General features: G+C 43.4%; 1 protein-coding gene across 2 annotated transcripts in view; it reads right to left on the bottom strand.

Moving 5' to 3' along the window:
• Nucleotides 1-425: 425 nt before the first annotated feature.
• The window catches only part of LOC139612100 (protein NLRC3-like), a 16,169-nt gene continuing 831 nt past the window's right edge, over nucleotides 426-15,763 (bottom strand). Inside the window, exons 1-10 of one of the 2 annotated variants that reach the window (XM_071467307.1) lie at nucleotides 14,680-15,763; nucleotides 11,668-11,714; nucleotides 11,324-11,420; nucleotides 10,848-10,958; nucleotides 9,307-9,590; nucleotides 3,931-5,731; nucleotides 3,651-3,824; nucleotides 2,353-2,526; nucleotides 1,591-1,637; nucleotides 426-1,346 (exon numbers count right to left, since the gene is read on the bottom strand). The exon at nucleotides 14,680-15,763 is cut by the window's right edge and continues 831 nt beyond it. In XM_071467307.1, coding sequence (XP_071323408.1) covers nucleotides 802-1,346; nucleotides 1,591-1,637; nucleotides 2,353-2,526; nucleotides 3,651-3,824; nucleotides 3,931-5,731; nucleotides 9,307-9,590; nucleotides 10,848-10,958; nucleotides 11,324-11,406 — 3,219 coding nt within the window. In that variant the 5' untranslated portion in view covers nucleotides 11,407-11,420; nucleotides 11,668-11,714; nucleotides 14,680-15,763 and the 3' untranslated portion in view covers nucleotides 426-801. Of the gene's footprint in view, nucleotides 1,347-1,590; nucleotides 1,638-2,352; nucleotides 2,527-3,650; nucleotides 3,825-3,930; nucleotides 5,732-9,306; nucleotides 9,591-10,847; nucleotides 10,959-11,323; nucleotides 11,424-11,667; nucleotides 11,715-14,679 lie in introns of both variants that reach the window. The other variant, XM_071467306.1, reaches the window with a different exon arrangement.

A 15,763-nucleotide genomic window follows, 5' to 3' on the forward strand; every position in this document is an offset into this window, starting at 1 on the left:
GTCAGGTCGATCGCTAATTTAGCTTCAGCTATTAGAAAGTTTAACAGTCGGTTCTTTGATTGGTCCTTTTTGTTTTGTCTGACTCCACCAATAAAAACAGGGGCAGAGAACGAGACACTGAAAAGGTTAAAAACACCAGTTAAAAAGCTAAAACACGGGGTGAGTCTCCTGCACTCAGTAAAACATGACAAATATTCTCAGACAGACACAGGAAGGACTCTCATTTAAACACTGGGGCTCAGAACAGACTGGAAGGCGTTGGTGGCTACAGCTCTGTGGAGGATCCTCCACTGGAGAACACTGGTCCTCTTCTTCAGGGGGGGTCTGTAGAGGGTGGTCCACTGTGGGCTCTGTCCCCTCAGCCTCTGCTGCTCAGACTCTTCATGCTGATGGTCTTCACACAGCTCATGAACAGAGACTGTCCACTTTGTGGAGGGGACCGCCGAGCTCTGTGACCTCGGGACTCGGGTGGAGTTAACACTGTGGTGTTTAGAAATACATTTTGACTCTGAAATAGATTTAACTTGTACAGAGATGAAATAAAGATGTTTGGTGAAGTCATGTTCACATTGACTCCTAAAGCTTTGACTGAACTAAACAACAATGATAAACATGAGAAGCTACGAGACACTGCTCCAGAAATGTTACACAAGGAAGAATCAGAGTCAACACAGTGTGAACACAAACAGTTCATTAAAGACACAATCAGTGATTCACATGGAAACCAAAGAGAAACCTCGTCCACCACCAACATTTAAACCACAGGACTGAAGCTGCCGTCACTTCCAGAGACTCTCCCTCCTACACTGGACACAGAGACACTGAGGAACCAAATGTACAGATCCTGAACCCAAACCCAGGATACAGAGGTTGAGTGAATGAGGTGTTGAAGGTGTGGAGGTGGATCAGTGAGTCAGAAGAGACTCTGTAGAAGGACAGAGAGCCAGCAGGACAGTCCACATACACTGCTACTCTGTGAGAGGCTGAGGAGGAGGAGGAGGAGATAGATGATTTTCTGTTCTTGTGCCAGACAGTGTAACCATGTACATCAGAACAGTTCAGACTCCAGGACTGATCATTCCCTCCAAACAAACAGTCTTTACTGTTTCCTTTCCTTCTGATTCCTCTGTAACTCACTGATATAGAAACCCTTCCTCTCCACTCGACCTCCCAGTAACAGCGACCAGTCAGACCAGTTCTACACAGCAGCTGAGGCCAGAAGTCAAATCTGTTTGGATGATCAGGATACGACTGATTCTCTGTCACACACGTCACCTTCCTGTTGTTGTCAGACAGTTTCAGTTTTGTGTTCACTGTGTTTGTGTCCAGTTCCAGTTCACAGGCATCTGATGGAGAGAACAAGACACAGCACAGCTGCAGTTTATCATCTGACTCATCTGATGGTTCATTGATTGATTGTTGACTGACATGTTGTTACTTCCTGTCAAGTTTATCAGTGACACATGTTGTCAGACGTCTGTCATCAGAAATGTTTGAATGAATAAAAACCACAACTATCAACATTGTGTTTAAAGACAAACTGACAGTCAGCTGTTTGCTCATCATCAGTCACATTAAATCCACACTTACACTTCCTGAGACCAGGTTTCAGCCTGTGCTCTCCACCATGGTCCACCCTGGAGGAAGAAACACAGTCAGAATGATTTTCTATCCAACATGAGTCCTAACTGCTGTTCAACATGAAGCAGTGTTCCTCAGTTTGTCAGTGTGACACAGAAACAGGCTGAAACTCATCAGTCTGAACTGGTTCCTTGTTTCTTTCACTGGAGTCTGTGAGGAAAAGATGTGAAGAAGAAGAAGAAGAAGAAGAAGAAGAAGAAGAAGAAGAAGAAGAAGAAGAAGATCATGTGACGTAGAAACAATCAGAGTCTCCACTGATCTGCTCTGTGTTTTTCTTGACGTCCTCCTACATGAGTCAACAGAATGGGAAATATTGGTCTCTGCAAGTTTTCCCTTCAAATGAAGTTTGAGCAGAATTTACACATGAACAACTAAAGTGTTTACAGACTGTTCACAGATCAGTTTAACACCAGATTCAATGTGTTTAGTGTCATTTCTGTGTTTGAAACAGAGGCTCTAATGATAGAGAGGCCGTTTGCTGCACAGATTGTAAAGCCCTCTGAGGAAAGTTGAGGATTTTAGGCTGATGAAGGAAAGTCAACTGACTTGACTTGACCAAACTGCTATCATGGCTCAAAGTGAGGATGAGGTTCTCTGATGAAGGGATGTCTCCATTTGATCAAAGACTTGTGAGGATCCATGTGTTTGCTGATTCAGGCCGACTCACCGGAGACTGAGCTCAGAGACTGAGGTCTTGTTGTCTGTCCATACCTGAGAGAGTCCAGTCTCCAGTGTGGATCCTCCAGTCCAGCAGACAGCAGCTTCACTCCTGAGTCTCCTGGATGATTGTAGCTCAGGTCCAGCTCTCTCAGATGGGAGGGGTTGGAGCTCAGAGCTGAGGCCAGAGAAGCACAACCCTCCTCTGTGATCAGACAGCCTGACAGACTGAACACACACACACACACACACACACACACACACACACACACACACACACACACAGGTCCATGTTAAACTCAGTGTCCAGTTTAAAATCAGCATCAGATGTTCACAACTGTAACAAGACTGTAACTGTCTCTGACTCTGATGAAGCTTTGTGTCACTTCAGACTCAGAACTGAACTCCTGATCTTATTGGTGGACTGGTATCAGCTGTTTCTAGGATTCTCCGCATTCATTGGCTCATTCAGCAGCAGCATCCAGTCATGTTCATGTCAGGGTGCAGTGTGGACATTTGAACTCTATGGATACTGTCACTGTTTCTGCTGATTACACTCATGTCAGCACTGTTTGCTGCTGCAGCTCCTCCACCACCCAAACCTCCTCCTTCTGTGGTTTCTCATGTTGTTGACTGAAAAAAAAACCATCTTCAACAAGGTGAAACATAAAGACCATGATCACATGACCAGAACAGAGTGAGAAGCTGTAGAAAGACGAGAGAATATTCAAAGTGTGTGAGTGTATGAATTATTATATCTGTCTTTAGTACAGAGTGAAAGGTTCTGTCTTTACTCTGATGATGAACAAAGTGTTGTGAATATGTGAGGCAGTTAAAAGCAGAGAGGAGAGAGGAGGACAAACAGAGTTCATGTCTGAAATGTTGTGTTTAAAATCCTGGGAAATCTGATGCGATCTGATGCCCTTATGTGTTTTACCAGTGTCCTCTGTGTTTTTAAGTCTCTGTCTTTCCCTCAGTCTTCGTCGGTTCGTCTGCTGAGTTTCCCGTTGTCTCCTTATGTTTCTGTTCAGTTTCTCCTGAAGCTCTTCATTTATTAGTTAATGATGGTTCAACTCTCACCTGTGGTTTATTTCATTAGTTGTGGGGATTATTCTCTTTAGACCACACAGGTGTTTGAGTCCAGATGAACACACCTCAGGAACTGTGATCAATCTGTGTTTATATGAAATTGTCAAGTTTCTCTGTTCTGAACCAAAACACTACACTGGTGACATCACCTGAGTCTGCAGACCTCTTCAGTTCAATGTTACTGCCTCATTTAATGTAAGACCAGAAACATAAATTAAAAGCCTCAATATTTAACTTGACTGTTCAAAAAAAAGGATCCTGACCTGAGAGCTTCCAGTGTACAGTGTGGACTCTCCAGTCCAGCAGACAGCAGCTTCACTCCTGAATCCTGCAGGTTGTTGTTACTCAGGTCCAGGTCTCTCAGACTAGAGGACTGGGAGCTGAGGACTGAGGACAGAGCTTCACAGCTTCTCTCTGAGAGGTTACAGCCACTCAGTCTGAAAGAAGAATTAGTGATGAAGAACATGTTTTAGTTGTAAGTAAGTCAGTAAAATATCAATCAAGTTTCACATTGTTGTTAAATCGTCACGTTCATCCACCTACAGAGCTTTATTTGAAGCTTTGACCACTGGCAGCAGCCTCAGAAGAGCCTCCTCTGAAGCAGAGTATTTCTTCAGGTCAAACACGTCCAGATCTTCTTCTGATGACAGTAAGATGAAGACCAGAGCTGACCATTGAGCAGGAGACAATTCATCTGTGGAGAGACGTCCTGATCTGAGGTGCCACTGAACCACATTCACCAGAGAACGATCATTCAGTTCATTCAGACAGTGGAACAGGTTGATGCTTCTCTCTGCAGACAGATTCTCACTGATCTTCTCCTTGATGTACTGGACTGTTTTCTGATTGGTCTCCGAGCTACTTCCTGTCTGTGACATCAGGCCTCGTAGGAGAGTCTGATTGGTCTGAAGTGAAAGACCCAGGAGGAAGCGGAGGAACAAGTCCAGGTGTCCATTTGGACTCTGTAAGGCCTCGTCCACAGCTCTCTGGTAGAAAAGTTCTGATTCAGGTTTTTTTCTAAAGACTTTAAATAGCGGAGATGTTGATTTATTGACTGACATCAGATTGACTCCAGAGCTGTTGAAGGTCATGTGGACATGAAGAGCAGCCAGAAACTCCTGAACACTCAGATGGACGAAGCAGAACACCTTGTCCTGGTACAGGCCTCTCTCCTCTTTAAAGACCTGTGTGAACACTCCTGAGTACACTGAGGCTGCTCTGATATCGATGCCACACTCTGTCAGGTCTGATTCATAGAAGATCAGGTTTCCTTTCTGCAGCTGCTCAAAAGCCAGTTTTCCCAGAGAATCAATCATCTTCCTGGTCTCTGGACTCCAGTGTGGATCTGTTGCAGATCCTCCATCATACTTGATGTTCTTCAGCTTGGACTGAACCACCAGGAAGTGGATGTACATCTCAGTCAGGGTCTTGGGCAGCTCTCCTGCCTCTCTGGTCTTCAACACATCCTCCAGGACTGTAGCAGTGATCCAGCAGAAGACTGGGATGTGGCACATGATGTGGAGGCTTCGTGACGTCTTGATGTGGGAGATGATCCTGCTGGCCTGCTCCTCATCTCTGAACCTCTTCCTGAAGTACTCCTCCTTCTGTGGGTCAGTGAACCCTCTGACCTCTGTCACCATGTCAACACACTCAGGAGGGATCTGATTGGCTGCTGCAGGTCGTGTGGTTATCCAGAGGTGAGCAGAGGGAAGCAGTTTCCCCCTGATGAGGTTTGTCAGCAGCACGTGCACTGAGGTGGACTCTGTCACATCAGTCAGGATCTCAGTGTTGTGGAAGTCCAGGGGAGGTCGACACTCATCCAGACCGTCAAAGATGAACACAACCTGGAACTGATCAAACCTGCAGATTCCTGCTTCTTTGGTTTGAGTGAAGAAGTGATGAACAAGTTCCACCAAGCTGAACTTTTTCTCTTTCAGCACATTCAGCTCTCTGAAAGTGAAGGGAAATGTGAAGTGTATGTCCTGGTTGGCTTTGTCTTCAGCCCAGTCCAGAGTGAACTTCTGTGTTAAGACTGTTTTCCCAATGCCAGCCACTCCCTTTGTCATCACTCTTCTGATTGGTCCATCTCTTCCAGGTGAGGCTTTAAAGATGTCTTCTTGTCTGATGCTTGTTTCTGGTCTGTCTGGTTTCCAGGAAGCTGTTTCAATCTGTCTGACCTCATGTTCATCATTGACCTCTCCAGCCCCTCCCTCTGTGATGTAGAGCTCTGTGTAGATCTGATTCAGAAGGGTTGGGTTTCCTGCTTTAGAGATCCCCTCAAACACACACTGGAACTTCTTCTTCAGGTTAGATTTGAGTTTATGTTGACAGTCAGTGAGAATCTCTGAATGAATAAAGAACCAAAGTCATAAATGTGAGGTTACCAAAGAAACCACACATCCCCCACGCCCCCCCCCCCCCCCCCCCCCCCCCCCCCCCGCCTCTCCCATGGTGTTCCCAGGGTTCAATCCTTGGGTCATTATTATTCATTATTTAAATTTTACCTCTCAGATTCATCAACAATGTCTCCATTTCCACTGCTATGCTGATTACATGCACATCTACATCCACACCAAGCCCACAACCTGACAGCCTGCTTCAGTGACATCAATGCTTGGTTGACCTACAACTACCTCAAGCTCAACCAGGATATATCTGAAGCTATACTCATTGCTTTGCCAGCCATTCTCCACAAAACTCCCCATCTCCATTTGACCATTCCTGGATTCATCACATCCTCAGTTGCTGAAGTAAGTAATATTGATGTAACTCTGGACTCCACCCTCTGTTTTGACAAGCACATTAAAAAACATCAACAAAATAGCCTTGTTCCATCTGAAAAACAGCTCCAGACTCCATCCCTCTCTTTCCCAATCTGCTGCAGAGACTCTACTCCATGCATTTATTAAAAAAAAAAAACAACTTACTGAAAGCCTGCAATAATGTCTTTAAATCCGGTGACACCACAGCATTCAGTGTTGCCAGACAAAACCTAAAGAAAGGCGTAAAAAAGGCCAAAGACTCCTACAGACAACGTGTAGAGCACCATTTCACTAGCAATGACACCAGGAGTATGTGGCAAGGCATCAACGCTCTTACAGACTACAAGGGTTCCCCTGCCCCCCTTCACTCTGATGTCTCACTCGCCGACGAACTCAACAACTTCTTCGCTCAGTTTGACAACAGAGGAAGAGCGACAAGGGCCACAATCCCAGTCACAGAGGAGGAACAGCTTCTGACACTCAGCACACGTGAGGTACAGCGCACACTGAGAAGAGTTTACCCACACAAAGCTGCAGGCCCGGATGGCATCCCAGGTCGGGTTCTAAGAGACTGTGCTCAACAACTTGCCAGAGTCTTCACAGACATCTTCAACCTGTCTCTGTCTCTGGCATCAGTCCCACAGTGCCTGAAATCAGCCTTCATTGTGCCAGTCCTGAAGAAAACCAACATCACCTCCTTGAATGATTATCACAGGTGAAGAAAGCACAGCAGCGCTTGTTCTTCCTGAGGTGATGTGAGATGTGAGTATATGTGTGTGAATATGTGTATAAGTATATATATATGTACATGTGCATGTATATGTATATGTATGCGCATGTATGTATAAACATATTTATTTTATTGTCATTAATTCATATATTGTTTTATCTTGGTTATGCTTCTGAATGTTTTATTCACTTTGTAAAGTGTCCTTGTGTGCCCTGAAAGGCACTTTTAAATCAAATGTGTTAAAATGATAATTATGATGATGATGATGATGATTGTTATTAATATTAAATATGAATCATGAAAACTTGTCCTGGCATCTATATAGAGGGAAGGTTTTATGGGAGAATCATTTAACAATATTAGATCGCCCCAGTTCAGACATATTAAAAATCACACTCGTCTCATTAATGATCATCAGCGCTGAATCATGACCTTATTTAGGATGTATAGAAGGAATGAGGAGATGTCCAGTCAGCTAGCTCGCTAACATTAGCTCTCCTGAAACACCTGGACTCCTGTGCTACCCCCGGTTTGGTCTCAGTACATAACTTTCACTGTATAAAATATTACAAATTGCAGGACGTCATGGACACTTTTCAACATGCTTGACGCAAATCTACAAGGTGCCCAGACATCAGTCACCCTGGTAAAGGTAAGTCAGCCAATGACCTGTTAACATCCTCCTGCCTCTTCAGCCAAGGTCAGTTCCCAGAGCTTATTGATGTTGCATGTATTGTCTGTTTTGAAGTTATCAAATAAAAATGATGACACATAAGCCTCCTGCTCAGATTTAAGATTACGTTTGACCATCAAACACTGAAGTAAGAAGACACATTCACATCGTTACTCATGAGACTCTCACAGGACATCCAGGTGGAATAGAGACACCCATGTGACCTTAAAGACTCTGAAGCTGCAAATGACCTGACAGAGATGAAACACCTGTGACTCCCCACCCATCTGTCTCAACTAAAGAAGCCCATTAGAAAACGGAGAACTGTCTTCAAGAATTTAAACAAGTTCACCTTGTTTTGACTCGTCACTCTTTGATATCTCTATAACGTCCCATGTTTAGTCTATACAACAAAGTGCGTTCAGACTGGCTCAGGCAACTGCAAAAGCAGAACTATTGACCTGTCTCACTACTTCCATCTTATCTAAGGGTATAGAAAGGACAGGTTTTAAGCAGGTCTCTGAATTTCTATCATGGAACAATCTCTTTGATCCTAAAGGCAACCAGAGCTGAAGGTCAGTCCTCAGTTCTTATCCCGCTCGACCTCTCAGCAACCACATCCTGTACCACAACTGTACTCTCCAACATGAGCACCTTGGGCAAAGGCCATTCTTGGTTTGAATCCTACCTCCCCAGGTGCTCCTTCACTGTGTCATGGCAGGACAAATGTCCTTATCCCACCCTCTCTCCACTGGAGTGCCCCAAGTTTCAGATGATTTCTCATATCACTTTTATGCAGATGACACCCAGCTATACCTGTCGTTCCCACCAGACGACCCCACGGTCTGTGTTGACCTTGGTCTGTCTCTTTGACATATCCACATGGATGAAGGAACATCACCTTCAACTGAACCTCTCTAAGAATGAACTCCTAGTCATCCCAGCCAATGAGTTTCTTCATCATGATATCAACATCAAAGTCATCTCGTCATCTCTGACCCCAACCAAGATCGCAAGAAACCTGGTGTCATGTTTGATGAAGATCTCTCCTTCTCTGATCATGTTGCAAGGTCCTGACTCTTTGCTCTATACAACATCAGGAAAATCAGGTCTTACCAGACTCAGTCCTCCACCCAGATCCTGGTCCAGACCATGGTGATCTCTCAACTCAACTACTGCAATGCTCCTCTGACAGACCTTTCTTCACTCACAGTGAAACCCTTACAGATGGTCCAGGATGCAGCAGCATATCTGGTCTGGACCTCCACTACCTCCCCCTGACCCTGAACCAGATCCAGTCTCTGATGCTGCCTTCAGAGAGACTTCTGGGTCTGAACTCAGTCATTCAGCCTGATGCTTCTTCTCCTCCACTGTGTTCCTCTAATGAATGTGGTCTGTCATCACCATCCCTGCACACAGACAGTCTCAGTCCAGACTGTTCTGGTCTGTGGTTCCCTGATGGTGGAACCAGCTCCTGCAGTCTCTCAGAGCAGGGGCAGAGGCATCCCTCTCTCTCCTCAGAGAGCACCTCCTCTCCTCACTCCTCTTAACATGTCTAACCAGCTCTGACTCTGACTCTCAGTTCACTTCTTCACCTGATCTTCTTCACTGATTAAACAGATGTAGAACTGAGTGCTGACACCAAGGTCTCTACTGACCTGAAGCTTCACCGATCCAACTCACTGAGAGTCTCTGTGGAGGAAACAGTCTGACACATGAGTCAATGTAAATGTAATTGTGTTTCCATGACTTACCTGTGGGTTCTGAGATGGTGCCTTTGAGATTTTCCACTAGATCATTCTGATTTATCTTCTCCAAAACTACTCTAGTGACTTCAATAGTGTTTATACAGTAGGTCTGGACCATCAGATCCACTGTGTCCTCCCTGTCTGCCTTCTCCAGACGACTCTTTGGGATTGCTGGGAGGCCTTCCAGGACCCCTTTCTGCTGCAGGTACCACTTGAATCTTTTATAGTCCTCCTCTCCCAAATCCTCCAAAGTCTTCAAGAGGACCTCTGAAAGTGTCATCATCTTTTCCCTGCCAAGATCCCAAAGGTATGAGAAAAAAAATGTACTGTGAAAAAGAACAGTTCATTTTCTGGATTAGAACCAGAGAACATTGTTGAAGCAGAGCAGTTTAAAGCTTAATCAGCAGTTGAAACTGGTTAATTTGTTCCAGTAAACAATAGATTAGCAGGATTCCTGCTTCTCTAACTACAGACAGCTTGAATAGAAGGAGACAAAGAACAAACATCATGTGCAGAAATTCACAAGTATGACCTGATTTACAATCCAACAACACAGAAACATACCTTTAAAGTAGGTAGGAGGCCTTTTCTGATGCAGTGATCTGAGCTTGTATGAATCAAAAGTCTCAGAATCAGCTCGACTGCACTGAAGAGAAACCAGGACTCAAACCTAAAACCTGCCTCAGAGCTTCTGATGACGCTTCAACACTGACTTTCACACTGTACCGTACATCTACCTGATTCATCTCATGCTGTTAATCATAGGTCAGACCACATTTGAACCTTGAACCAAACTCCTCTTTATTCATGCAGCCTGATGAAGACAGACAGAAAAGTAGAGAGCACAGGAAGAATGACAGACATGACTAATCCAGCCTTTCAACCACAGATGGTTTTCCTCAGTGAAGAAGTGAAAACACCTGTATGTAACAGACGATTCATGATGAGATGACACCTCACTATCTCCTAATGAGCATCTGATATTATGTTCTTCAACAGTGTGGGACTCACTCTGGGCCTTATCTTCTTTTAGTTAAAGATGTTTTCACAGACATGCCTCCTATAATATGTTAGAATGATACCAGTTATAAATGTGCATCACCCTGTTGAGTGTTGCTGTTTTTATGATTTGCTTTATTCAGGTGAATGATATGGATCTCACTAGTTTAACTCTGTTATTAAAATGTTGTCTATTTTCAGTCAGATCAGAAACTGACTCGGTCTCTTCTCTAATCTCGAAATGTGTAACATGTGGACACATGAATGTTTTAGTCACATGTGAATGTTTATCAGACGTGACAGATACAGACTGGAAATATTGTCCTGGTATTTAAGAAGCTGATTTTCTAATCATGGGATGAAGATGTGATATTTCATCTGAGCCTGAGGACGACCTCTGTGGTTGAGGTGATGTCAGTCACATCACATCAAATAAAGACCAATAACTGAATCTCACTGGGGAAAAGACAGTAGTGTACTGTTTCTTTACTAAGTTACTGAAGTTCAGGAGAGTCAGATAATAACAAAGTTCAGTTTTAAATTCTTACCTTCCATCAGCAGGTCGTCCATCTTTAAAGTCAATATAGTGACCTATAGACCGGTCACTGTTCATGGACACACAGCTGGGTTCAGGAGAGTCTGGTCTCTCCTGCTGCTTCCTGATACTAACAAACAAGTGACCAATGAAAAGGAGTTTTAAGCTGAAAACAGATGAATGTTGAGCGTCTGTCACCAGTTGAAATGTTAGAAGCAGATAGAAAATCAGTGAGAAGACAGAGGATGAGTAACGTTCTCCTGTTCATCAACATGTGATCTGACCTCATCTTAGTTGATCAGCTGACCAATCAGTGGTCGGCTCTTTGTTGACTAAGACAGTTAGTAGTTGATGATTAGTTCTTCTGAGCTGTTATTGAGTGGTTGGTGGCAGATGTGACAGTGAGTGTGAATAATGATGGAGCAGTGATGTGAGAGCTGAGCTCTGACATGGAGAAGAGTCATGGACAGTTAGAGATCCTCATCTCACCTCTGAGCTCTGGTCTGGCTCTCATGGCCCCCACACAGAGTGGTTTTAGAGGGAGGGGCTCCCTCCTCTCTGTCCTGATCCATAGCAGAGGATCCACCTGCTGGAGAGATGCTCTCAGTCAGTACAACAAGGTTTATACACCTGTCTACCACAGTCATTCTGAAGTCAACCACCAGGTGGTGCTGAAGGAAGCAAATTAAACTGAGGATAAATGTTTCAGAAACTACATGAACCATGTTCCAACAGTATTTTTATCCACTAGAGAACAAACATGGAACCAATGAGAGTTCACCTGTTGACTGAAAACATGAATCAGCTGTGTGGTAGAACAAAGAAACACTCACCAGGTGAATTCAGATCCACATCCAGTCACAGAGTCGTTTACCTTCACCTGTGGAGGAGACACAGAGAAGCTGCAGCTGATCCTCCTTCATCAGCCCTTCACATCATCATCATCATCATCATCATCATCAACCTGAGGACACTGTCACACTCTCATCACTCCACAGTCACAGTCTAGAGTTCAGCTGCAGTCAGACTGTCAGGACGTGTCACATGGACCTGATCTTCTTCTTCTATTGCTGCTGGACTCCACTCAGAAAGTTTATGTCTTATCTTTGACTTCTGCACTTTGACCAGTGTTGGAGGACGAGGATGTTCGTACTGAAGTTTCAGTGACTTTATGGCTGCATTAAAAGAGCCATAAACCTTCATGGTTCACGTTAACAATATCATCTCCAGGAACAACGAAGAATTCAGACAGTGAGTGTGTTTCTGTTCCTGTGAACATTAGATGACTCTTTATTTCCTGTTAACCTGTGAACAACTTCAGACTCTTTTTCCTGGACTGTGGACGGTGAACATCTCTCACTCACTGAATCACACTGGTTGTTAATGTGTGTCAGTTTCACAGTGACTGAAGGTGGTGACCTTTGACACTGCCACTAAACTTCAAAAATAAAATTTTGGCCCACACAGTTTTATTGATCAGTTTGCTGTTATAACCTCATCTATCTATAGTTCTACTGAAGTTTCATGATCAACAAAGTCACTGACTGTAAAACATCTGTTCCAACAACAGAGTTCACTGTTACTGGTCGACACTAAAGAGAACTAACAATCCTACTGTGATTATTTTGTTTGTTAAATCTTCTGTCATTGTACCATAACCCTTTATCACCCAGTCTCAGTGACATTATCTGACATATATTTCAGTCACATATTTACTATTTTGAAAATGACCACAATGATAAAAATACAGAAAGTCTAATATATTGGTTCAAACACCACAGGTTCATACTGATGTACAGTGCATCTGGAAAGTATTCACAGCGCTTCACTTTTTCCACATTTTGTTATGTTACAGCCTTATTCCAAAATGGATTAAATTGGATCAAAATTCTACACACAATACCCCATAATGACAAAGTGAAGACAGTTTGCTTGAAACTTTTGTAAATTTATTAAAAATAAAAAACAAAAATATTACATGTACATAAGTATTCATAACCATTGCTCAATACTTTGTTGAAGCACCTTTGGCAGCAATTACAGCCTCAAGTCTTTTTGAGTATGATGCTACGAGCTTGGCACACCTGTTTTTGGGCAGTTTCTCCCATTCTTCTTTGCAGAACCTCTCAAACTCCATCAGGTTGGATGGGGAGCGTCGGTGCACAGCCATTTTCAGATCTCTCCAGAGATGTTCAGTCAGGTTCAAGTCTGGGCTCTGGCTGGGCCACTCAAGGACATTCACAGAGTTGTCCCGAAGCCACTCCTTTGTTATCTTGGCTGTGTGCTTAGGGTCGTTGTCCTGTTGGAAGATGAACCTTCGCACCAGTCCGAGGTCCAGAGCGCTCTGGAGCTGGTTATTATCAAGGATGTCTCTGTACATTGCTGCATTCATCTTTCCCTCGACCCTGACTAGTCTCCCAGTTCCTGCTGCTGAAAAACATCCCCACAGCATGATGCTGCCACCACCGTGCTTCACTGTAGGGATGGTACTGGCCAGGTGATGAGTGGTGCCTGGTTTCCTCCAGACGTGACGCTTGGCATTCAGGCCAAAGAGTTCAATAGTTGTTTCATCAGAGCAGAGAAGTTTGTTTCTCATGGTCTGAGAGTCCTTCAGGTGCCTTTTGGCAAACCCCAGGTGGGCTGTCATGTGCCTTTTACTGAGGAGTGGCTTCCGTCTGGCCACTCTACCATACAGGCCTGATTGGTAGAGTGTTGTCCTTCTGGAAGGTTCTCCTCTCTCCACAGAGCTACGCTGGAGCACTGTCAGAGTGACCATCGGTTTCTTGGTCACCTCCCTGACTAAGGCCCTTCTGCCCTGATCCCTCAGATTGCCCGGGCGGCCAGCTCTAGGAAGAGTCCTGGTGGTTCCAAACTTCTTCCATTTACAGATGATGGAGGCCACTGTGCTCATTGGGACCTTCAATGCTGCAGGAATTTTTCTGTACCCTTCCCCAGATCTGTGCCTCGATACAATCCTGTCTACAGACAATTCCTTGGACTTCGTGGCTTGGTTTGTGCTCTGACATGCACTGTCCACTATGGGACCTTATATAGACAAGTGTGTGCCTTTCCAAATCATGTCCAATCAACTGAATTTACCACAGGTGGACTCCAATCAAGTTGTAGAACCATCTGAAGGATGATCAGTGGAAACAGGATGAACCTGAGTTCAATTTTGAGTGTCATGGCAAAGGCTGTGAATACTTATGTAAAAGTGATTTTTTTTTTTTTTTTTTTTTTTTTAATATATTTACAAAAATTTCATGCAAACTTTTTCACTCAGTCATTTTGGGGTATTGTGTGTAGAATTTCGAGGTAAAAAATGAATTTAATCCATTTTGGAATAAGGCTGTCACATGCACTGAAACTTATTTTAACAGCAGTCAGAGGAAGTCGATGTACAAGAGACTATGACTGAAAATACAGCAGAGTAATAAATCTAATCTTTGTCATTTTCACGATGCTGATAAACTTGATCACATTTCAATGTGCAACTGTTTCTATTCATTTCTCTCCTCATATACATGAAGATGAGGGAGACTAAATATTAGAAACTTCCAGCAGCAGCACAGAGCAGTGACTTCATATGAACCACAGATTCAAACATTTGAAGTCAGGTCAACACAACAACATTTATTGCAGCTCTGTTGTGTTGCATCACATCACACAGGTGTTTCTAATTTTCTGGTCACTCAGTGTGATTTACCAACAGGCTGAAGTTTCTTACTTCTTCTTCTGTTTCAGTCATTTTCGCCAATACAATCAACAAAACAACACATCAGTACTGTTCTCAGATCAGTTTATCAGCTACACACCAACATGATGGAAGCTGCTGGTTACGTTACCTTCTGATGGAGGAAATAATCAGCATGAAGCTGAAAAGAGAAGGTGAAATTAAACTGCAGCTTCAACCAGGAACCCAACCAGAGACAGAACAAACATGTGACTGACAGCAGGAGGTTTTCAGGTCTGTAGGTCCACACACAGTCTCAGCTCTCTGTGTTCACCTTCAACTGAAGATTTGTTCTGGGAAATCTGATCACAGAACAGCTCTGACCTTTGGAATCAACGACTGAAGTCAATAATTAACAGACAGAAAGAATCCATATCAGATGGATCATAAAGCTCTGATGAAGAAGTGAATTTTATTTCCAATGAGGAAATAAAAACTGTGAACGTGGCCTTGTGTTTAGCTATAGCTAGCTATAGTATATATGAGGACAGTGAAAAGATGAAAACATGAAAAGATGTCATGTAAATGTGATATGGATCTTTAGAATTCTTACAGCTAACGCTAGAAGGCTAATTTAAGCCACCTAATGTGACCTGGAAGTTTAAATACTGGCGTATATTTTTGCGCAAGTGCTCCGTAAGGTTCCGTGCATACAGCGCATGTCAAATTTGAGCAACTGGAACATATATATGATTTTAAATTTTTTCATTCTGAATTTGTGGACATTGAAAAATTTGTTCTTGAAAAATTCATGAGTTGAATTCACAGACAAAAAAATTCAGACAGATAATTTAAATGAAAAGAAAAAAAATCAGTGCTGGAAATGCACAGGCTTTATTATTTCAAAATCTAGTGAGACAGTGAGACCTCATTCTTTGACTAAAAAAAAAAAAGGTGGACCACTTTGATATGAAATGTCCCATTGTTTACATTACAGCAGCTGTTTAGTGGTTGTGGGTATACTGTTCTTGCTCAGTTGTGGACCGATGCAAAGACTAATTATGCCCTAAAACACGGGAAGATTATGCCCAAGTTAAAATATCCCAGAGCTGTCCTTAAAAAGATGTTTCTCTCAGACGTGGAAAAGAGAGAGTCACAGTTTTCTGCCACAAACAGGAAAAATCCTCCATGTCCCTTTAGAGAGCAACAGAACATGGAGCATCCATTTACAGCTGCACATAAAAACCAGCAGCGTG

This window comes from Trachinotus anak, unplaced genomic scaffold (genome assembly GCF_046630095.1).
Source record: "Trachinotus anak isolate AG129_WGS33_773 ecotype Australia unplaced genomic scaffold, CSIRO_AGI_Tana_v1 ptg000031l, whole genome shotgun sequence".
NCBI classification, from domain to species: Eukaryota; Metazoa; Chordata; class Actinopteri; order Carangiformes; family Carangidae; genus Trachinotus; species Trachinotus anak.